This window comes from Podarcis melisellensis, assembly GCF_964234715.1.
Source record: "Podarcis melisellensis genome assembly, chromosome: 8".
NCBI lineage: Eukaryota > Metazoa > Chordata > Lepidosauria > Squamata > Lacertidae > Podarcis > Podarcis melisellensis.
Window position 1 is genome coordinate 5,311,313 of NC_138540.1, and position 22,465 is coordinate 5,333,777.

Genomic DNA, 22,465 nt, shown 5'->3' on the forward strand with positions numbered 1-22,465 from the left:
AGGTTTGACTGTTATGAACAAATTCAAATTTTTATTTGGAAGTTATTGAAAATATTTGACTGATGGTGTAGCCAGTTTGCTACTAATTTTATGAAACGTGCACTCCCCAAACCCAGGAAAATTTTAGCAGAAAATGATACCAATGGAAAATTTCCTACATCCATAGTTAAAGTCAAGGTTTGCCCAGGCAGCAAATACATCACCGCAGCACAGACTTGTTCCTTTGGAACTTTGCTGCTTCCAGTCTTGATTATTGAAGGTTATTGATTATTATAGAACTAAGTACAAAATATAGAAGAAGGCAACCAATATGATCAGGGGAGTGGAGCACCTTCTCTGTAAGGAAATGTTACTTTGGAAGTGTTTAAGTTCATAAAACGAAAAGGGGAGCCAAAGGGGGATCATTATAGAAGTTCATAATAAAACAATACATGGTGTGAAGAAAATCCAGCCACAACCCTTTCTCTGCCTCTCAAGAACCCTAGAACTGTGAGCCATCAAATGAACATTGGCAGGACATTCAGGATCGAAGAGTATAATTTCGTATGACACAAGGCTAACATATGGAATTCATTGCTGAGATATGACGACTGCCACTAGGCTTAGCTGGCTTGAAAGACAAGTTGGGCAAGTCCATGAAACATAAGGCCATCAATGGCTTCAAGGCAGGATGGCTGCATATTCCACTTCCAGTTGCTGGGAAATGAGTGCCAGAGAGGGATGTTGCCTTTATGTTCTGTTTGTGGGTTTTCCAGAGGCAAAGAGGGTGCTGGACTCGATTTGTTCTGATATTCCTATGTTGCCTGATGTGCATGCAACTGCTTAGGAGTTGGGACTGTGCAACAAAGCAGAAAAATGGGAGCATTTCCAGATAAAACAAGAAAAGTAAACTTACTTGTTTCTTTAGCAGGTTCCAGACTCCCTTCCAGCAACATCCGCTTGTGAGATCCAGAATCACATGTTCCTCAATGGCTCTCTTCTCTGCTTTCTTTGCATAAACCCATTCTCTAAAGCAGCACCTGCCCCTATTTTATTCTCACAACCATCTTGCAAGACAGATTGTTGCAAGTAAGTTTCATGCCCCAAGACTCTCCTTGGTTGGCAACTAGCTTGGCCAACAGCTGTTTGAGAATGGAGGCGGCACTATTTAGCCCAAAGGAGCCTGCTAGGAAGATCCAGTGCGGTAGCCAGTGGTACCTCGGATTAAGAAGTTAATTCGTTCTGGAGGTCCGTTCTTAACCCGAGGTACTTTAGCTAATGGGGCCTTGCACTGCTGCACCGCAATTTCTGTTCTTAACCCGAGGTACTATTTCTGGGTTAAGGTAAAGGGACCCCTGACCATTAGGTGCAGTTGTGGCCGACTCTGGGGTTGCAGTGCTCATCTTGCTTTATTGGCCGAGGGAGCCCGCGTAGTCATGTGGCCAGCATGACTTAAGCCACTTCTGGCAAACCAGAGCAGCGCATGGAAACGCCATTTACCTTCCCGCCGGAGCGGTACCTATTTATCTACTTGCACTTTGATGTGCTTTCAAACTGCTAGGTTGGCAGGAGCAGGGACCAAGCAACGGGAGCTCACCCCGTTGCGGGGATTCGAACCACCGATCTTATGATGGCAAGCCCTAGGCTCTGTGGTTTAACCCATAGTGCCACCTGTGTCCCCATTTCTGGGTTAGCAGAATCTGTAACCTGAAGCGTCTGTAACCTGAGGTTACCACTGTACTTTGTTCCTCCCACTTCCTTTGTCCTTGAGCTGACAGTTCACCAGATTTGGCCCAAGACCACAGCTCCTATTCTAGTCCCCAGTTCTGTGGAAGAGTCAGACATCAACCAGCAGGATTCAGACAAGTGGAGGAAATTATGCTTCCATACTATAATTTCCGCCCCCTCTTCCCTTGCATGGCTCAGAGTAATTGATATGGTACTGTCAGTGGCCAAACATTAATCAGGTCCACATTTGCTTAGTTTCATCAATGCCATAGCATCAGCTCAAGTTCCCAGAATCTCAATGGGTCCTTAGTATGGGTGCTGCTGCTGGAAGCTAGGGCAAAAAAAATGCTAGAAGTAGTTTTCAGACAGCTGTATGTTCCCTACAGACTGTGAAAAAAGATTTACTAGCTAGTTTCAAAATGATCTGAATGTCTTTATAAATGAATGAATAAGAGCTGCCTTTCAAGAAACACTCACACTGGAGCACTCTTTAATAATGAAATAATTTATTTTCTAACAGTTGAACAATACAGAAGTATACATATACACAGCAAGGTCTTCTAAAACATGTAATTTCTAAAAATGCATGTGCTAACTGTAATAAAAAGCACCATTATATGGTCTTGACACAGGATTTTTATGACATGGTATTTACATTAGGAACTGAACATCTGGAAACTGAATTCCTATTTTCTCCCTATCTGCTGCTCCCCTGTTTAGGCTGCATTTTTATTTGGAAGACTCCAAAATTAATGTCAAGAGTTCAAAAGCGCAAGTGTTGTTAAGAGCACCTATTTGAGGAAAGGTCAATCAAAAGAACAGCACAAAAATAAAGCCGAACTCCTCCAGATAGGCCAAATCTTTGGACACTTCAGAAGGGAACAGGTATGTTTCAGTAAGCATATTGAAGCCATCAAGCAGATGGCAGCCAAACAAGCTGACTTTAAGAGTTGTTCAACCAGACCACAATATTGAAAACAAACAGGTTTGCTATAGTCAATCTTTGCACAGAGACGCAGAGCAGGAAAAGAGATTTTGTTTGCTCAGTAGTGTGTGGGGGTGTTTTTCCTCCAAACTAAGAGTGTCACTGATTCACATAAATGTTCAAAGAGCTTCAGGTGGTCATAATGTACAAAAACCAAACACTTGCCCTAACAGAAAGAATTAATAATAATAATAATAATAATAATAATAATAATAAACCCTCTTCAAATCAAAGCAGCAAGGGAGTAAGCAATACAGTATTTGTAATCAGGGGAGCAAACATAAACTAGGTATAGAAAGCAGAATTTGTCTCAATACAGTTAAGTGTCAAAACCTGAAATTTGTTACCAAGAGGGCAAAAGGAGGACTCAGAGTCCTAATATATTGCTAGAGCTTACACCAGATGCCCAGTTCACTCTAATTAGGCAGAGAGCACTTAAAAAAACGAACCTTCCCCATCATTCATCCCATCCTCCCAAAGAACATAGGGCTTCCTTCTAGTGGATTTGTAAGCGCTCCTGAAGAGAGAGAGCAACAAGACAAAAGAATGAGGGAGGGGGATAAGGGCGGGAGAGAAGTGCCATATTCTGAGAACAAAGTGCTAAAATGGCAGTTGGCAGAACTCAGCCTGCTAATGCCCAGAGCTCTGGAATCTTGCAAGAGGGTGGGAAAGTTTGTGGCACCTCACTGGACATCTCAAATAAGTGCTCAGCTTGAATCAAAAACAGGTATTCATATCAACCCTGGAAAAAAGTTCACAAGATGTGACTATCAGCACCTTGAAAGCTCTGCTTTATAAAAAAACACAATACCATAATAAAAGTTCTGGGTGTTCAACACTCAGGAGAAAAGTTCATCAGGTACAGACAATACTTTTTAGGCTACTTCAGACTGTCACCCTGACATCCACATTTACTTCTGATCAGAAAGAGCAAAAACTTTGAATTTCCATTTCCAATCAAGTGCGCCCCACATTCGCTTCTGCGCAGGCCGTTACTGAGTGCAACAGCATTTAGTGCGACCTTTTTAACACATGCGGCTTCCAGCTGTAAACACAGGCACAGAAACAACCCCAGTTCCCCTTTAGTAATCTTCAAAATTAATGTATCTGCAGCTTATCGAGTCATAATGCTGGTGGATCAGTGAATTCGAGAGAAAGTCTGGCTAGACCATAATGTCACACTTCTATGGCCCAGCTTATACATCACCCAAGTGACATGGTTGCCACTCGCTACCCCTGTGGTTGTTCCCACACCACCCTGGCAGTGTATGAAGCCTCTGCTCATGAAGTTGAGACAGGATAGATTAGTGCAGTTATGCACCACACCAGTGCTGCCTACTTGCAAGCACAGTGCAAACCTCCCTCACCCTGTTGGCAGGAATTTCTAATAATGGGGGCCATGTAGGCAACTGGGCCTATTTATCCATCCTTGAAGTGGGCACAACTATCTGAGGGATGGGCTGGGTAAATAGCAAACCACAAAGTTTGCAGCTGCTAAGGCCAGTCTAGCCAAGAGATTTAAAGGTGTCCCTGGAGCCCACAGGACAACTTGTTTTACCTGCCCAGATGCTTCTGAAACCCCACTCACCTCCTTAGGTTAGTTTTTTTTTTAATGTTAGTGCATCATTTGCAAGGTTCAATTTTTCTGTACCATCCAAATTTTGAAAGGACCACATCCAAACAGTGCAAAGATTAATTATCGGTTCACAATAGGGACCAAAAAACCAAAACCCCAACCCCCCAAAACAAGAATCCCACAGTATTTTACTAAAAATACAACGGGCACAATCCACCAGGAATTTCTCCGGCTCAAAGTACACCAAAACAAAAGTGGCCGCATACAACCATGGCTAAACTGCTACTTCCATGTGTGTATATATTTTTGTTGCTTGAGGAAGGAGGGAGAGAAAGAAGGGGTATTATCTAGGAGAAGTTAGAAGTGGATTGTGCCCAGTTATATTTAACTCATATAAAGGCACAACAATTAAAACACATTAGGCCGAATCCTTAAGACTCGTTACGTTTAAAGAAAAGTACACAAATTTGTAATTCAAATTTACCCCATCAAAATGCCCCCAAAATCTGAAGTTACTTCGAACCTTAAAGTGGCAACATGGAGTTGAATTTGTGAGGCAGTTTTATGCAACTCATTAACAAATATAGAAGCTCAAAGGTCTCAGGCAAGAAACATGTCGGAACAAAGGACCTCAAAGTGCAGCTACTCAACTTCTTTTAGTTTACAGGTTGGGAGCTAGCTCTCTGAAGGGTTTTCTGCTTCGATTCAAAGCCAGCTTATAAATGCAAGAAGGCCTCCAACAAATAGGAGTTCAGTGCAAGTCTGCTGGACAACTTAAAATTCCAGCCTTTTTTTTTTTTAAAGATAGCACACTCAAAAGAAATAGCTTTGGAGATCTTTAGCAATCCACTAGCCCCACTTCCCATCTTGATTTTTTCTCCCAAAGATAGCTTTAAGCTTCTTGAAGAAATCAAATGTAATTTTCATGTTGTTTAGAACTTGTGTCCTAGTGGATTTTGGCAGCTCAGGTCATGCAAGAAAGCATGAATTACATTTTGAGGCTAGATAAGCTACATAGCCCTTTTAGAGTGAAGTGACATGAAGTTGCTTAACTGGCTCTCAGGTATCCTCTAAGTGCTTGGGGGACAGCAAGCTGTATACAAATAAATATTAAAAGTCCCTGGGAGTTAATGTTCAAAGCAAAGAGAATGGGACTAAGGAAATCTCTCTCAGTGGACCATGAAATACAAAGTTTCCTAAACATCTATAAAAGCATAAAATCATAAGAATGTTATTACATTAAGTTTATATAAAAATGAATAAATACTATTCATAGACCACGTTATGTACATTTGTGTGTGCTCTAGTTAGTGGTTAGAATGCTGTTGGATGTGGGACACCAGAGACAGGGTGAGAAGCGGACAGAAAAGATAATAAAAGTCAAACCTAAAATCCACATGCAAGTCACTTTTCTGAGGGCTACCAAATAATTTAAACAGGCAAAGGAGTGCTAGAATGCCAAGATGGCACCACAGAATTACTGTAATGCAGTCTCCTCAGTCATTAACTCAAAGCTAGCACAGCTAACTTTGTCACTCAGTTATTGCTGAATTTTTTTAAGTAAACAGATTGGACTAGAACCAAGTATACAAATGAGGCATAATTCTTTTGTGCTAAAGGGATCGAGATCAGCTTTGTTCATCTCTCGGAGGTAGAAAGAATTGTCCCAGAGACAAGAAGGACTTAGCTAGAACTGCTGCTAGGAACAAAAGGTAAATGCAGCTATCAATGCAAAGATATCATCATAAAGATTGCACTGGAGTAGTTTAAAGTACCATTTGGTCTTCTGACACCAAAGATATTTGAGATGTCTTTAAGTAAAGGCATCCTACCAAGGTAATGAGCTAATAGTGAAAAGAACCCCACCCCATCAAGAGCCTACTGCACAATCCTATTCCTACTATATTTCTGCCAAAGTTAGTTTTAGTCTGCCAGCTGCCTGTCTCAATCCTCGCCCTCTGGGACTACTGATGAGAAGGTGGCTCAGTGCTTATAATCCAAATGGAGCTTTGATTCAGTACTGGCAGGAGTGTCTCAGAGATCACTACATTACAACTACAATGACTTGGGACACTTCAGAATAACTTCTGAACAGTGGCTGGGACATTTCACTGCACAATTCCCTCACAGAAACTTGCAATGCTTCATAAGTATGTTCTGCCAATTACCAGCTCTGAATGACAGAACCCATGAGTTCTTCCTATAGAGGTCATGTTTGAGGAATAGTGGCTAGTCTGGCTGTTTTGGACACCTTATATTATGCTCTCCCCTCCTCCCACCCCTATAGTGAAAAAGTTAATCTTGAACATTAAGCAACAGCAGCACAGGCAAAAAGTGTAAGTTGCTATTACTGCAACAATATTATTGGGTGCTTAGAAATTTGGTAGGAATGTTCAGTCTCATAGAGATGAGTTTACTGACAGAAAAGGGAAGCTAGTGGATGCCATCAGATGTGTGCTCCAGAGAGTAGCTTGTAACCCACAACCCCTATGCACTGTTTTCAGACTTAGGCAAAGCAGATTTTGGTAATGTTGGTGGCACAAGAAGTTTACGTGCAAGAGAATTGTGGGACGGTCCAACATACTACCTAGTAAGATCCAACAAGGAAACAGCAATGGATGGAAAGAAAGCTACTGGCTCCTTATAGGCTGAGACAAGCCTTGAGATTGTTCTGCAGCTTTATTCTCTTAATGCCGGCGCTCGAATAGCCCTCATCACTGCAGACACTCTGCAAGCTTCCCCTTTCGTCCAAATCACTTGGGCTGCTGCTGCTGCTCCAGTCTAGGTCCCCTGTTAGGTAGTCTGTGCTTTCCACATCCACATCGATTTCTTCTGCAAAAGAAATGCAATGTTACTTGGGTAACTCAGACAGCATTCACTTCCTAACAATGCAATTCCTATTTGGTCATGGAAGCAGGGACCCAACTCAAACACCACCAGTACACACCTCTGTCTGAATCGGATCGATCAGAAGAAACAGTAGATCCTATACTGTCCATTCTTATTCGCTCAATACCCAGTTTCTCCAGCTGCCTTTTCAGGTGCCGCTGTTCTCGTTGCAACTGATCTATTTGGTGTACTGCTTTTCTGTCATAGTCTTCAAGTTTCTGTAGAACAAAACAGGCGTAATATGATTCTTGTGCATTATTATTATTTGCATATGAAAGTATGTCTAATGGCACTTCCCAAGCAATTTTAAGGCCTTGTATAAAATCATGTGGACCCTTCATCAGTGATGCGCAGGCACTGTCTTTGGCACCTACTCGTCATGATTTACCTTCAAGTGCCTGCCAAGACTTAATGTCTGTATGTATTCTTCCAATGTGGTACAATGTTGACTCAAAGATTATGATGTTTGGTCCTTTCTCGTACCGTGATGAAGCAGCCCTCTTCATTTGCGAGGAAACAATGTTCTTTAGGAATATGGCGTTATTTACTCCCTATCTCAGTTCCATGATATATCTGACAAACATAAAGTAATGAGCTTTTTTACATGGAGCTCTAGAGCCCATCCACATCAACTCACCTTGATGTGCAATTTAGCTTTTGTAAGTAAACTTAGCGTGGTATGCCTACTGGATTCCGGTCCAAGAGGCACCAGCCCTTTGAGCTTCTCCAGACACAGTCGAAGATGAGCACGTCTGTTAACGAAGATACACACAGGTTGTTGTGAGTGTAAGATCAACGATCTGGAAACATTCATCATGGGTACTTCTCTATTATATAACTAAGGAACTAGGATAAGTAATCATGAAGCTTAGAAAAGAGATGAAAAACATATTCATCACTGTCTCAGGCCATTCTGAATTAGGTCTTTTGAAAGTTGGCTATGCCTGATTCAATACCCATTCTAAATGTCTAAAACAGGCCATAGTGGGCAAGCCAAGCTCTCCTGTCCTATGTCCAATGTGGGGCAGTGATATTGAGGCTGGGTCAAAAAGGGGTTTACAGGTAGCTTTGAAGCTCAACCATCACCTGACTGTCAGGGCTTCAAAGTGCGGCACAAGACTCCTTTCAAGCTCCAATCAGCTGCACTAGGGAGTTAAGATTCAGTTTCCTACCTGTAGTTTAAATGTACTTTGACGTAACATATGCCATGAAGCTAGTCAATCTCAAAATAAAATACACCACAAAGTCATAAAGTGATGCAATTATAATTACACAACGCAAGATACCCACACATTTTAATTAAAACTAATTCCAGTTTTACCTTACCCAGTAATGTAGCAAAATTAGTTTCAGAGATAACTAACCACCACTGATAAGTTGATCACCAGCATTTTAACTAGCTGTTGGAGACCCTGAGCTTTTCCATGTAATACTCTGTTTAGCTTTAGAATTTTTCAACTAAAGGCAAAAGCCTTTAAACTGAATGGTTTTAGTAAGCCTATTCATTAACTGTTGTCATTTTTTTGCAGATACCCCCACACAACATTCAAGCCTACTGGACTACTGGCATGTCTAACCAAGTACTATCTATTCTGACCATAAGCAGTTCACAAAGATCTCTGTCCTGGTCCTACAACCTTTTAAATTCCCAGCTTTTGTGTGTACCCTTTTCTGCTACTCTTCCTTCCTTGCCTCTTCCCTTCAGCTCAGTCCTCCATTCCTTAACCACATGGGACGAAAGAGAAAACAGATTTTAAAAACAAATTCACTCTAGCCTTCTATTCGGCTCAGGACTGATGACAAAATAAACAGTATGTGTATGAAGTAAGGGTGGGGAAGCTTTTTAGACTGGTGGGCCAGATTCCTCTATTTTCACACCACCATGCACCAACCTTGACAGGTGAGCAGATGCAGGTAGGTTGTTGCATCCATATGGTTGTCAGGCATAGAGGCCTTTGCCAGCTTCCCAGGCACTGAGCATACAGCTGGCAAAGCTGCTTTCTGCAAAAATTGGCTGCACAGCTGAGTTCTGCACAGGGAACTCTGCTGCACAGCTGATCCAGCAAGCTTGAACTTCAACCCTGTTTTATGTTTTCCCTGATTTAGGCAGGGATCAGCTGCACAATAGGGTTCTCTATGGAGGAACTTGGTTGTGCTGCTAACCCGTCACATATGACATCAGGTGTGTAGCAGATGGGCGTGGTTTGGGGGAAAACAGCTTAACAGGTCAAAATGGAATCCATGCTGGACCAAATTCAGCCAGTGGGCTGAAGGCTCCCTACTGATGTTTAAAATTCTAGCTTGTGAAGAAAATAGTTCATTGAAAGGAAATAAGGTTGGAAGAAACTCCCAGAGCACATTTCTCTGGAGGAAGTATATAGTTATGGTCCCTTTTTTTTACACTGGTATTAAAAAGGAATTCCTGTCAGGCTGTACAATGAAGCCCTTTGCAGAAGTGGGTGAAAAGAACAGAGAGCCAGCCTAAGGTAAGGGGAGAGTTACATGGAACAGCCTTTTGGTGAAAGCCAGGAGCTGGGAAAACACAGGCCTGAAAGTTTTTGCTCAGGGAGACAGTGTTCTTTGTGCTTACAAAATTATTGGGATTAGTCTTTTCTTTAAAAACAAAAAAAGTGTGGGGACAATAGGACCTCCTCTTTCAAGTCAAACTGCCACATACTTAGGGGCATTTTTAATACAACAATAAAAATAAAGAAAAAATATTCCCACAGGCTAGTAAAAATAATTGGTGGCTTACAAGCTGATCTGCCATTTGTAGAGCCCAGGCTGCAGCAATTACAATTTGCCCCCAATTAGTCCTATGCAATCCTAAGTAAAGATACATATTTACTAAGTATACAAAAGTACTCTTAATACCAGCCTGGAACAGTATATATTTAATAAGCAAGAACTATGTTGTGAACCAGAATTTCATTGACACAACAAGGAAAGTTTCAGAAGTTCTTCAAATACAGTCTAGGTCAGGAGTAGCCAATGTGATGCCTTCCAGATGTAATTGCAATGACATGAAATCAATAAAGCAACAATAAAGTATTGCATTTTTAAAAAGAGCACTGATAAAATTTCCTTTCCCCCCTATCCAGATGGATAACCATAACATTTTATTTGGCTGCCAGAATTTTAACTGTTTAAGCCAGATGAGTCATAGTGCTTCCATTTTCAAAGCATTACACGGACTTCCTAGTTGTTTCCAATTCAAGGAATTCCCTTTAAAGCTCTAAGTGCCTTCAGACCCAAATGCCTATAGGACAATGCCTTGAGATCCTTGGCAGACGGCCTTCTTCCTAACTGAAAGCGTATTATGTATGCACTAAGGACAGGGTAGTTTCTGTGCTGGTACCACACTCCTCTCCTCAGGGAGACATGACTGGTGTTGGCGTTACCATTTTTGGCACTGCTATCTTTTCAGCACCAGTTTAACATATATTTGCTCAGGAGTTTGAAAGGCTTGTTATCCCAGTCTTCTTTTACTTTTTACAGTTCTCTTTGCCTCTCAATCTTTAAATCACTTGGCAAATGTTTTATTATATTTGTATTATGTTCACTGTATGCTCCCTGGAATCCCTTGAAAGGCAGTCTACAGCTATTGTTAAAATAAAACAGACAGTAAACACTATTTACTTGGTTATGTTGCAAGCAGTCTTCACAAATGCAACCTTGCTATTTGTAGACATGCTGTAAACACATTTAAAATTTAAACACTTAATTTTCATTTATTCCATGGAAGAAAATAAAACACGTGCTTAACTTTTGTTATTGAATTTAAGTGTACAAAGTGCTTAACCATGACTAAATCATGCCCACATCATTTTAAATTGTAGTTCCTAAGATATCTTATTGGATCATGAGATTTACAGGCTGAGCTGGCGGAATTTCTCTGCTTCACTTTCTGTAATTTCCTTGGTAAATATTATGGGAGGCAGTTTACTAAGCACTGCTGAATGAGTTTTCTATAGAAAATGATTTACAACACACCTAATTTGGAACACAGACAAATGTTTACATGTTGTAGGCTACATTTACTAAAAAGGCCCAAACTGCTCTACAGTAAATGGCCTGAAGGACAACAGGGAATTTTTCCTAAAACATTTTCTTCCTGGAAATCCAGTTCATGCTAACAATGATCAAAAGCTGAACATTTAAAACATAATGTATTGTTTCAATTCTATAATTTAAAAGATTGAAGATGTGCAGCCATTTAAATTCACTTTAGGTGCAAAGTGTTGTAGCATGTTTAATCCCTTGTTGAAAGCGCCTGTGTAAAAACACAGAATGATTTTTTGTCTGTGTAAAAAATTAATTTCATTCTTAAATGAAGTAGAAAAATGTCAAAATGAAGCCCATGGTGCATTTTAGAGAGATAGTAATAAGTAGTTTCCTATTTTCTAAGTTTCATTACCTTCTTTTCATAACCACTAACTCACCATTTGCCATATCCCAAATTAAGCTCCAGTTCTTACAAAAGATATGCAGCTAATTCCTAAAATGTTTCAGGAGAGGTTGTACCAAGATCCTTTTCTATATAACATAGGAATTAGTCTAACATTCCAGCCTCACATGGTAAGTCTACCACACCAATAAAACCATCTCAATTAAGCCACAACACTGTGACTAAGGTACACGTAGTAAATGCCTCCAAAGAGTACTCTAGATGTCCTATTTGTGCCAACCCAGTTAGAGCAGCAATCACATGCATGGATGCCAAATTGGCCTTAAACTTAGTCAATATGATCCTTTGAACAGGTTATTGACTTTATAAATCAGTATTTCCCGCATTCATTTACTAGTCTGAGAACTGTATGCAAGAAAAGTGGCAACAGGCAACCACAAACTAGTCCCTGCGGTGAAAGCCTTTTGAAGTTCTGTGTGCCAGCTGGGAAATACAGACTGCAGACCCCCACTAGCACATGTGGTTGGAATGAAATCACACAGTTCCTAAGCAAACATCACTGGAGCAATAGCCCCTTTCTGAAGACCACGGAGGAGTAAAGCTGCTGAGAAGTTTTTCCTTCAGCAATATTTTTTTCTGAGACTTTGTCATTCGGAGAACCATCACTACCAACGTAGTTATTTTCATAACAGACCCAATATCCTAAAGGCACTCAAACATAGAAAGGCTGGAGGACAGTTTTCAGAATCATTTCAATGTGGTTTGAGAATTCTGATTATAGTGGGGTGATTTAATGCATATGGCAAACAGAATGGCCCAAAGACAGTGCATGTGAGATTTTGCATTAAAGCCTTTCCACTCAGCAGCTCTTGCCACATGCACAATTCTGTATATAGTCGTACCTCCTTTTGCGTCTGGGATCCGTTCCAGAGCCCTGGATACTCGACAAAGCGCTGCTCTGCGCATGCGTGAAGCACGATTTAGTGCTTCTGAACGTGTGTGAACGGCAAACCCGGAAGTAACCTGTTCCAGTACTTCAGGGTTTGCCACGGACATTCGACGAAATGGACCCTAAATGGGGCAGACTCAAAACAAGGTATGACTGTATTTCAAGCCACCACCCAGAAAAAAACCAGCTTCCCCAAACTGGATTTTTAAGCTAAAAACACTGCTTTGATTCACCTCATCAAATTACTATAAAATGTAAGATGCGACTACTGCTGTGATTAATAAAAATTTATAATGTCCATTTGAAGACTCACCTGTTCTTTTCCATTTCGTTGTGTGTTGATCTAAATAGAGAAAGAGGGGATTAATGCAACCATTTACACTTGTCAACCATGGAGTAAACATACCTTTGCAGGTTTCAAACCACTGTCAACAAGATGCAACTCTGTAACTGAATCCCAGGTCAGTAGGGATCTCAAACCAGGGACCACAGTTGCATTATGAATAAGATACAATCATGCCTGCCCGTTCCATGGATCTCACCATAAGGCGTGGCAAAAAAATCTACTGAATGAATCACAACCACTTATTTTGCAAGACCCACAGTCTTTCTGTATCCAACTATACCCCAGAATACAGATTAAGAAAGAAATTGCCTGGACTATTTTAAAAGTCTTTCCTCCTCCTGTCCTGGGGAGGGGAACCGTTGCTTTTAAGAGCGAGAAAAAAACTTTCCAGGAGAACTCGATCACCATAATTTCATTTAAATAAGTATGTGAGAAGAGAACATATTATATACACTCTGCACATGATGTACTCATGAAGACAAAACTGCTAATGCACAACAAAAACATATTGCACAAACCCATGTATGTGGCCGTCAGGTGAAACCCCATTTGCCAAATCTTGGGGAAGACTGTTGTGTTTACTCGCATGAGAGGCTAGAAAAGTATTTCTTAAGTAGAAACCTTTGTTTTTAGTATGTTCTTTTTATTATTCTAAACATTACATTGCAATTAAATAAAGGAAGAATAGAAATTAAAAAAACAACAACACATGCAACAACAAATTAGAAGGGACAGCTGAATGAGACTCCAGAAGATTCCTAGCTCAGGTTAGGTTAGAGCGTGTTCAACTTGGTTAGAGCGTGTGCTGATAATCCCAAGGCTGCAGGTTCAATTCCCATATGGGATAGCAGCATATTCTTGCATTGCAGGGAGTTGGACTAAATGATCCTCAGGGTCCCTTCCAACTCTACAATTCTAAATCTTCCATATCTGATGCAACTGATGATCTAGCACCTAAATCGAGTGGTATGCACACTTTCAAAGTAAAGTTCCACTACACACTCATCTTTAAAGCAGGAAAACGGGCTTACATGAAAATCATTGGAGGAAGAACCTATAAACTGAACTGATTAGCTTGCCAGAGACTCCTGAACTATATTTGAGCATATATTTTACTTGTCCCAACATAATTTTATACAAACTATACACTTCCCTGGAGAACTATATCTAATGTAAGGTTCACATTAAAAGGTAAACTAATAAAGCTGGGGCAAGGGGGAAGAAGAGTTAACACTGAAACTTCATCTTCCACTTTCCATACCATTCCCAAATGGCAGAACATCATGTACTTATCTCAAGACCACTAACCACTGGCACAGCAGGGTAATTTAAGGATAAAGCTTTAACTGGGTACTTCCTGCTTCTAAGGCATGCAATGACATAAAGGCAGCCTGAATCTCCAGATATGTAAACAGAAAACTAAAACAAATGTTAGCAAGCCAATGGTTAAATCAACTGGGCCTTAAAAAAGATTATCATACTTCAATAAGAACTTCTGAAATGAGGGTTGCCATATTTTGAAGAGCAAAAAAGAGGACACATTTGCCGACTTCTACTTTTAGAACAACTCTCATTTTACATACCCATGAAAAGGACATATGGCAGTCCTAAACTGCCCAGTTCATCAATGTCCAAGGAACTTAAATCTGCCATTATCTAGCAGAATTGTAATAGAGTAATATGTTTTTGTTCCAACAGACTTTGGCTTTCTACACCAAGATGTTATAATACTGACGCTGTTATAATACTGACCCTCACTGTTAAGATTATTTTATCTGCTATCATTAACTGTTTTGCTTTTCTATATTTTATATGGTTATTTTGACATGCTGCAAGTCACCCTGATTGCTGTTTTAGGGATAAAGGATGGGACATAAATATGCCTAATAAACACATCTTGTATTATATAGCAGTCTTGAATACTTACTACAAATACCCCATAGGCAGATAGTCATTTTGTGCACAAAATTAAGGAACTGATGCAAAAACCTCGATCCATATGATTGCATTTAATGCGAGAGCAGCAGCATATTTATGCAGAAGTAAACCCCATTTCAACAACAGCATTTACTCTTTAATAATTGTGCTCAGGATTATAACAAGTGTGGGGAAACTCTGGTCTCCTAAACTACAGCTGCCATCATTCCTGGCTATTGACCATACTTTCTAGGCCTGATGGAAGTTGGGAGTTCTGAAACATTTGGGGGGCCAAAAGTGCCTCACCTCTGGATTACAGCTGTTAATGTGTTTTCAAATTTCACTGGCTTAAGCACTCTTCCAAATCCATTCTAAATTTCTTAGAAAACTTGGCTTCCAGAAATCTAAACTGGCACTGAAATGGCATTTCCTGCAAATTTAAATTGATTAAGTGCCTTTTTTTCTAAAACGTGTCTCAAAATCCTTAGAATGAAGCACCCCCAACTCAAGATGAAGGATGTTTTAAATTTGAATTTAATTTAAATTTTTGACAAATACTTCTTCAGATATTCCAACTGCAGCATTACAGTACAGTATATCGGTTCAGAGGCCAGTGTAACCATTGACAGGAAACAAAAGTGAAACTGTCATGCCCTTTTGATCACAAACATGAAAACTTTTAGACAATACAATCTACATCTTGACTTAAACTGTAATCCTAACCCTGTCTACTCAGAAGGAAATCCTAATTAACTCTATGGGGCTTACTCCCAGGCAAGTAGGGTTAGGACTACAGCTTAACCTTTTAATTAAGGCTAATATCCTTGTAATTAGCACGTGCCCAATGTACTCATCATGCCTCTGCTGTAGTTGCTTTGGAAGTGACTGAGTTATGTGCATGGCTCACCCTTCAAGACAAAGGCAGAACACTCAGTTTTTCCTTACCTGCTACTACTACTATTTTTCTTAGATTTGTTTCTTCGTTTTAAGGCATCTCTATCCTTGCTGCTGTAGGGTAACATGGAAGCATAGCCATGCTCAGCTTCTGTGGGGGAAACAATTATTCATCCCATTATTAACTCATAGCAAAACAAAACAACTCATTTAAGTTCACTGGCAGATATAACTAAATACTTCATCTCCTGACATTCAGTGCATGTTCTCCTTCAAATTAATCCCATCCACAGGATTTCACATGCCATGAAAGCTGAATTCAAAATACCCCTCACTCACAAATTCACTAGATGGCTAGCCTCAGTCAAGTCTGTATTATCTTTGTCTCAGCATTCTTAAGTGCAATATGTTAACATCTTATCTTACAAGCCTGGTATAAAGAATACACAAATAGTGTACAGGAAGTACTGGTACTTTGAATCCTTGAAATGCATTATTATGAATATTATGATGCTGAATCAATAATGTCTCAGTTGTGGGTGGGGGTGACAAGAGCACAGCGATAATCCCCCCCCCTTTCCCAGAGAAGATGTTAACAGAGTTTTGTAAAATCTATTTGGAATTTACAAATGGGTAATGCCTTCAGACTCAGGCAAGGGCACAGCAGCTTTCCATCTCGACAGTTTCAGCACTTGACCTCGATCGTCATGGCCGCTCCATTTCCTTCTACAGTTCAGGCCCCCGTTAGGGTTAAAAGCGGAGCGAGTGGCTGAGGAATAGCAGGGCACACCCCAACAACAGGGCCCGCTCCCCCAAACTGAATTGATTTGTGTGGGCCGGCTTCAGCCGCTTCATTTCTTTATCTGTCGCCATGGATGTTCTTGTTCAATACCTTCGAGAGGCTTTGTCACACGTTAAATGGGGTAAAACACAAGGGGGGCGCGATTTATCCACACGATCGGAAGCGGGGCGCGTGGTAGATTTTTATAGCCCCACAACCTGCCCCCCCAAGTGGGAAGAGGAGGCGGCGGCTGGGAGGGAGGAGCGAGCAAGAGAAAAGGCAAAGCTGGATCAGAAGGGAGTCCGGGGCTCCCTCCCTAGTGAACAGGCTCAGAAGAAAGGAAATCTGCGGAGGAGGAGGAGGAGGAGGAGGAGGAGGAGGAGGAGGAGGAGGAGGAGGAGGAAGGAGCCAGGCCATTGCCCCCCCCCCGCCTTTCGGGCTTATTTTTAGCCCCCTCCTCCTCGCGCGGCGGTTCCCATTTTCGCTTTAAAGGCCCGAGTTGTTTACTCTTTCCCTCAGGGGGGATGGGAAGAAGGGAAGGCGGAGATCGTGCCGAAGGAGGGAGGGAGAAGCGGAGAAAAACACCCGTACTAAGAACAACGCGGCAGGAAGGAAGGGGGGAGATCGGCGTCGCCCCTCCCCCTTCTTCTCCGGCCTCCTCTCCTGAGGGGAGCGAGAGCAACAACAAAACAACGGCGGCGGCGGCGGCGGCATCCCGGAGGAAGCCTCGCTGTCACCGGATGCTCTCCCTCAGCGCGGCCCGAGCCCCCCGCCGCCAGACGGGAGAGCGAGCGAGCGGTGAAGGGACAGGCCCCGAGAGAACTTGGGCCGGCCGGCCGGCAGGCCTACCTCGCTCCCTCCGCTCCAGGAACTCGGCCGCCTCCAGCAGCATCTGGATGTTTTCGCACACTTGGGCGGCCGCCGCCATTTTGCCGGCTGCTTGGTCCTGCCGCCGCCGCCGGAGCCCTCGACGCCGACGACACCGCCACAGAGTCAGCCGCAGCAGCCAGGACTCTCTTCTTCTTCCGCCGCCTCCGTCCAGCGCCCGGAGCCCGACTGTGCGTGTTTACCCCGCCTCGCAGCCTGACAGACTCGCCGCAACCAACCCCTCCCTCCGCAGCCCAACCCGCTGCCCCTGGAGCGCGGCGCCCATTGGGCGCCCCTGGCCCGGCTCCGCCCCTGCCGCTGCCCGATTGGCCCTCAGCTAGGCAGAGTGGAAAGGGGAAAATAAGCGGCCGGCCACGCCCTGCTCGCTCGGCATTGGCCGCCTCTGCTCCTGAGCCCGCCTTCATCTAGGCCGAGGTTTCCCGCCTCTGGTTGGCTCGCCGAGCCGAAAAGGCCGCCCCTAATTCAGATCTAGTGTCTAATTGGACAAGCCTTAGAGGCACGTCCCATTCGACGGTGCTATAGCCGCGCCTTTCCTTTGCACGGGCGCCCCATTGGTCAGGGCTACCAAAATGACGTTTTACGCTAACTCCCGTAGGCCCAATCCAGGCTGCTCTGCCTTCTAACCCCGTTCGAGCCTTCCTTTTTGATTGGCCAGTGCTGCCCCTGGCCCCCCTCCCCTTCGCTTATTGTGTTGACTTCTAGCGTTCCGCCCCGCCCACTAGCCACGCGTCTTTGCCATTCTTTCTTGGCCAATCAGTTTGGGGGAAGGAGGTGGAGGGGGCTCTAGGAGGCCCGGGCCTAGTTAGCTCTGCTGGCTAGAGCAGAGCAAGGCCTAAAGCCTAGGCTTGGTGCAAGGAGGCGGCGAGCGTGGCAGGCGCAGGAGGAGCATTTGTGATTGTGTAGCTGATCAAAACACGGCAGTCTCTGCCCCTGCAGGCTTACAGTCTTTTTATTTTGATTGAGAGAGAGGCGGAAAACGCAGGAGGAAAACAACAACTCAGCCACTGTTTTCTGAACAGGGGTTCCTATACTGACAGGCTGGCACACTTCAGGGAGCACCAGGTGGAGCTGAGCCTCCTGCAAAGCTGATGGAATGAGGCTTTTGCTCCCTACCTCTCCCACTGGGACAGCCTGATGGAACTGGTGCCACCAGGTGACGGTTGAGGGGGGAGGAGGGCTGGTGGAGCTCCCCCTTCCACCACATACCCCTTTGCCTCCTAAAAAGAAAAGGCAGCCACGCTGAGCTATAGGGAAACGCACCCAAGACATCAGTTATATTAGGGCATTCTACTTTTGCTGGATCGGGTTGGCACCCCATCTAGCCCACCATCCTGTATTAATATATATATCACCACCATCTATATCCTCACCTTCTCTCCAAACACTCAAGGCAGCTTACAGGTAGAATAGAAAAAGCTAAAAACATAGAAAACAAATCATTTAAACCAATGCTAAGATACTATCAAGAATGTACAATTTGCTGTTGAAATGGAACACTGAGGAAGAAACAGTAAAATCTGCAATGATAAAATGGGCACAAGATATAGGATATAATATTATGTTCGCTGACTGGGAGAAGTTGTGGACCACCGGTATTAAATTCACGGCATGTAATGCCCTAAGAGAGAATATTATGAAAATGATGTATAGGTGGTACATGAGCCCAGTCAAGCTTGCAAAAATATATCATTTGCCCGACAATAAATGTTGGAAATGCTAAGAAACTGAAGGTACATTCTTTCACCTTTGGTGGACGTGCCCAAGGATTAAGGCTTTCTGGGAGATGATCTATAATGAAATGAAAAAGGTACTTAAGTACACTTTCCTGAAGAAACCAGAGGCTTTTCTCCTGAGCATAGTTGGCCAATTGGTACTAAAGAAGGATAGAACTTTTTTTATGTACGCTACAGCAGCAGCAAGAATACTCATCGCAAAGCATTGGAAGACACAAGACCTACCCACTCTGGAAGAATGGCAGATGCAAGTAATGGACTATATGGAAATGGCGGAAATGACTGGCAGAATCCGAGACCAGGGAGAAGAGTTGGTGGAAGAAGATTGGAGGAATTTTAAAATTTATTTACAGAAACATTGCAAAATTTTTGAATGTTGATGACATTGAAATGAATTGAAGGGGTTCTAGCAACAAGGTAAAAAATAAGATTGGATTGATAATAGATAAATTAATTGGATATGAATTTGCTGAACTAATTTTCAAAAGGGATACAAAAAAGGGAGACGTGAGGAAGTCAGGAAAATAAGTGAATCAAAGAGAAATTAAAAAGAGGGATTTTTGTTTTTACTTTTAGTGTGTTTCCCCCCCTTTTTCTTGCTTTCTTTTTTTTCTTTAAGTTAAATGTCTGTATTTTTTGTATTTTGTAACTCTGTATTTTTGTGCATGTGTTTTTTCTTTTTTTCGTTTGTTGTTATTTCTAAAAATAAAATATTATTAAAAAAAGAAAACAAATCATTTAAAAGTATTTAAACACTGAGAATTAATATGTATACCAAAATATCTATTAAAAGTATAGACAACAATAGTAACACTAAAGACAAAAAACAAAAAATACCCGGTCCTGTACTTACAGTGGCCAACTGGGTGCCTGTGGTAAACCATGTATGTGAAATTAAGATTGTTTTTAAACCTGACATACTCGCTTTATTATTATTATTACTACCATCATCATCATCGTCATATATCTTTCCTTTCACCAAGACTGGGACTCAAGGTGGCCTACAAAAATTAAAACAAATTTAAAATACAAAAGCTAAAGACATATAAAAGCTAATAGTTAAAATTAAACTCCAGCAGAATAAAAACAATATAAAAAATAATCCATTACAAATAAAAGCAGCAATGCACTATCACAAGCCCTTTTCTTAAAGAACAGTCAGGCTACAGAGGCCTGCTGGAATAAAACAGTCTTCTACCGGTGGAAGTTCCAAAGTCTGGCAGCAGACCTCCATATCCCCACCCTGCTTGTGAGGGTGGTGGGACCAAGAGAATGGCCTCCTCTGAAGGTCTCAGAGCCCAGCAAGTTTGTATGGAAGACAGACATTCATACAGGGAACAACTGTTTTGTGCATGTTCAAAGCACATGGAACCGTGCATGCAAATACCATCCTCAGATCAGGAAGAGGGTGCAATGGGCGCATAACAGGGCAGGTTTATGCACGCTCCACTAATGCGCGCAATAACCTGGAAAGCAACCTCAGCACAAATCAAGGGTTGCCTGCATAAGCATTTGCCATTTTACTGCCCATTCACTCAGTTTTGAGGTCCTTTTGGAGCTCTTCACAATCTTTTGTTTTAATCACTCTGAACATTTTGGTGTCATCAGCAAACTTGGCCACAATTCTCACCCTCACCTCCGGATCCTTCATGAACAAGTTAAAAAGCACAGGTCCCAAAAATGATCCATGGAGGATGTAAGATGAAGTGGCAGCCTCTACAAAAAACAGTTATAACCTCAAAACTACCTGGGGGTACAACACTTCAGCCTTCCAGGAAATTCTGTAAGTGACCTTAAGGTAACCCCAAAATAGAACAAAGGAACTTCAATCAAAGACCACATGAAACTGCTGGAAAGGGTAAGGAGTTCAGTATTATCACTTGGACTGAATTCAGGCAAAGCATTTTCTTAAACATAACTACAGGCTGTTGTTTTGCAAGCCCCCTCCATAGAGGTTGGCCCCTCTCACTGTCCTCAGAGCTTGCTTACCGGTAACCTCCTCTGGCTGATATCTCGGACAGACCAGGGAGATTTTGATAGGCGACATTTTCCCAAGAGTGGGTAGAATGCACAACCCCTCCCTCCTCCTGCTTCCGCAGGGGAAAGAAAATAAGTCAGAAATCTATTTACATGATGTTTATTTCTGACATTACAGCACTAGAGAAAAACACGTCCTTTCAGTTCAGTTCTTCTAGCAGGTCTGACAAACTTCCTGAACATGCGCAGTCGGAAGGTTTCAAGTTACACTGTTCATAAAGACTTATCCAGCCTGTGAACGTCCTGGGAAATTCTTCTTTCCCACAGATAGGCGCATCATGTGATGTCAACAAACTGGCTGTCTGCAGCGGTGATGTTTCCATATACTGACACAGGCAACATGTGCGACTGTGCATGCGCACATTGTTTTTGGACCCAGAAAGGCCATACGGGGGATGGGGGCTTATGCACACAATGACCCAGAATGCAACCCCCACGCACCATAACCCCTATCTACCGCGCTCCGTCCTACTTAACATCGCTTATGGCCGCGTCTCACCGATATGCCTTCATTAGAGCTAGGTTCAATGTCTTTCCAACAAACGTGCCGAGACATAGATTCACTAAGGGCCAAGTCCCTTCAATGTGTGCTTGTGAAATGAAAACATCTGAATCTCTACATCATGTTATGTTTATCTGCCCTTTGTACAGTTCAGCCCGTGCTAGTATACGAAACCCCATAATCCAGCCTATGGCTGACAAACCAGTAGACCTACAGTTTGCCTGGGTTCTTCAAGATGTGGATCATTATATTACCCTACAGGTTGCTAAATTACTAACAGCCGTCCTCTCGTACAAGAGATGGAATGGAATGTTAGCTGATTATTGATAGTTATAAGAATTTTCTATAATGACATCAGATATTGATTTTAGTGTAGTGCCTAAAATTTTTTAATTTTAATCTTAAACTTTTCTTATGAATGGCTAATATCTGACTTTGCGAGTTGTGAACTGTGTTATACTACTTGTGGTTTGTACGAGTCCGCAGTTTTATTTGATTTGTTTTGTTGTGTGGTGTTTCATGATGGGCGTAAAGCCGAATAAACATTTTTAGTTTTGAACCCCCACGCAAATCAGGGGTTGCCTGTACATGTCTTGGCTTACTGATGCCAGGGTGCCTGTGCCATGACCAACAACCATTATGTGAATGAGAACTTATCTTTTCCTTCAACCCCACTGCTTACAACTCCCATCACATCACCTTATGTAGCCTGTAACACAGTGTATTGCATGCATCTGAAGAAGTAGACCGTAGTGCACAAAAACCTATACCATAGTAAATGTATCTCAAAGATCTCTGGTGTTTTCTCTGTAAGGTGGGAGGGATGGGGGAACCTCTCTTAGGCACATCACAC

General features: G+C 42.3%; 1 protein-coding gene across 4 annotated transcripts; it reads right to left on the bottom strand.

Moving 5' to 3' along the window:
- Positions 1–2,196: 2,196 nt before the first annotated feature.
- Positions 2,197–17,552, bottom strand: MXD1 (MAX dimerization protein 1). 4 transcript variants are annotated; one of them, XM_081922591.1, is made up of 7 exons: positions 17,302–17,552; positions 15,723–15,822; positions 12,828–12,857; positions 10,797–10,850; positions 7,795–7,909; positions 7,216–7,375; positions 2,197–7,097 (listed from the first exon to the last, which is right to left on the bottom strand). In XM_081922591.1, the coding sequence occupies exons 1-7, from the start codon at positions 17,378–17,380 to the stop codon at positions 6,910–6,912; spliced, it is 726 nt and encodes a 241-aa protein (XP_081778717.1). In that variant the 5' UTR covers positions 17,381–17,552; the 3' UTR covers positions 2,197–6,909. The 4 variants fall into 4 exon arrangements, with proteins under 4 accessions (XP_081778717.1, XP_081778716.1, XP_081778719.1 ...); XM_081922590.1 differs by having other exon boundaries at positions 2,197–7,100; positions 17,302–17,538; XM_081922593.1 differs by lacking the exon at positions 10,797–10,850 and having other exon boundaries at positions 17,302–17,543.
- Between the last annotated feature and the right edge of the window lie 4,913 nt (positions 17,553–22,465).

Coding starts and splice junctions, on each gene's coding strand:
- MXD1 (XM_081922590.1), bottom strand. CDS start 17,380: ATGGCGGCGGCCGCCCAAGTGTGCGAAAACATCCAGATGCTGCTGGAG. Junction 7,910..10,796: donor ACTGCTTGCAACATAACCAA/GTAAATAGTGTT, acceptor CTTCGTTAACAG/ACGTGCTCATCTTCGACTGT. Junction 7,101..7,215: donor TCGATCCGATTCAGACAGAG/GTGTGTACTGGT, acceptor TTTCTTTTGCAG/AAGAAATCGATGTGGATGTG.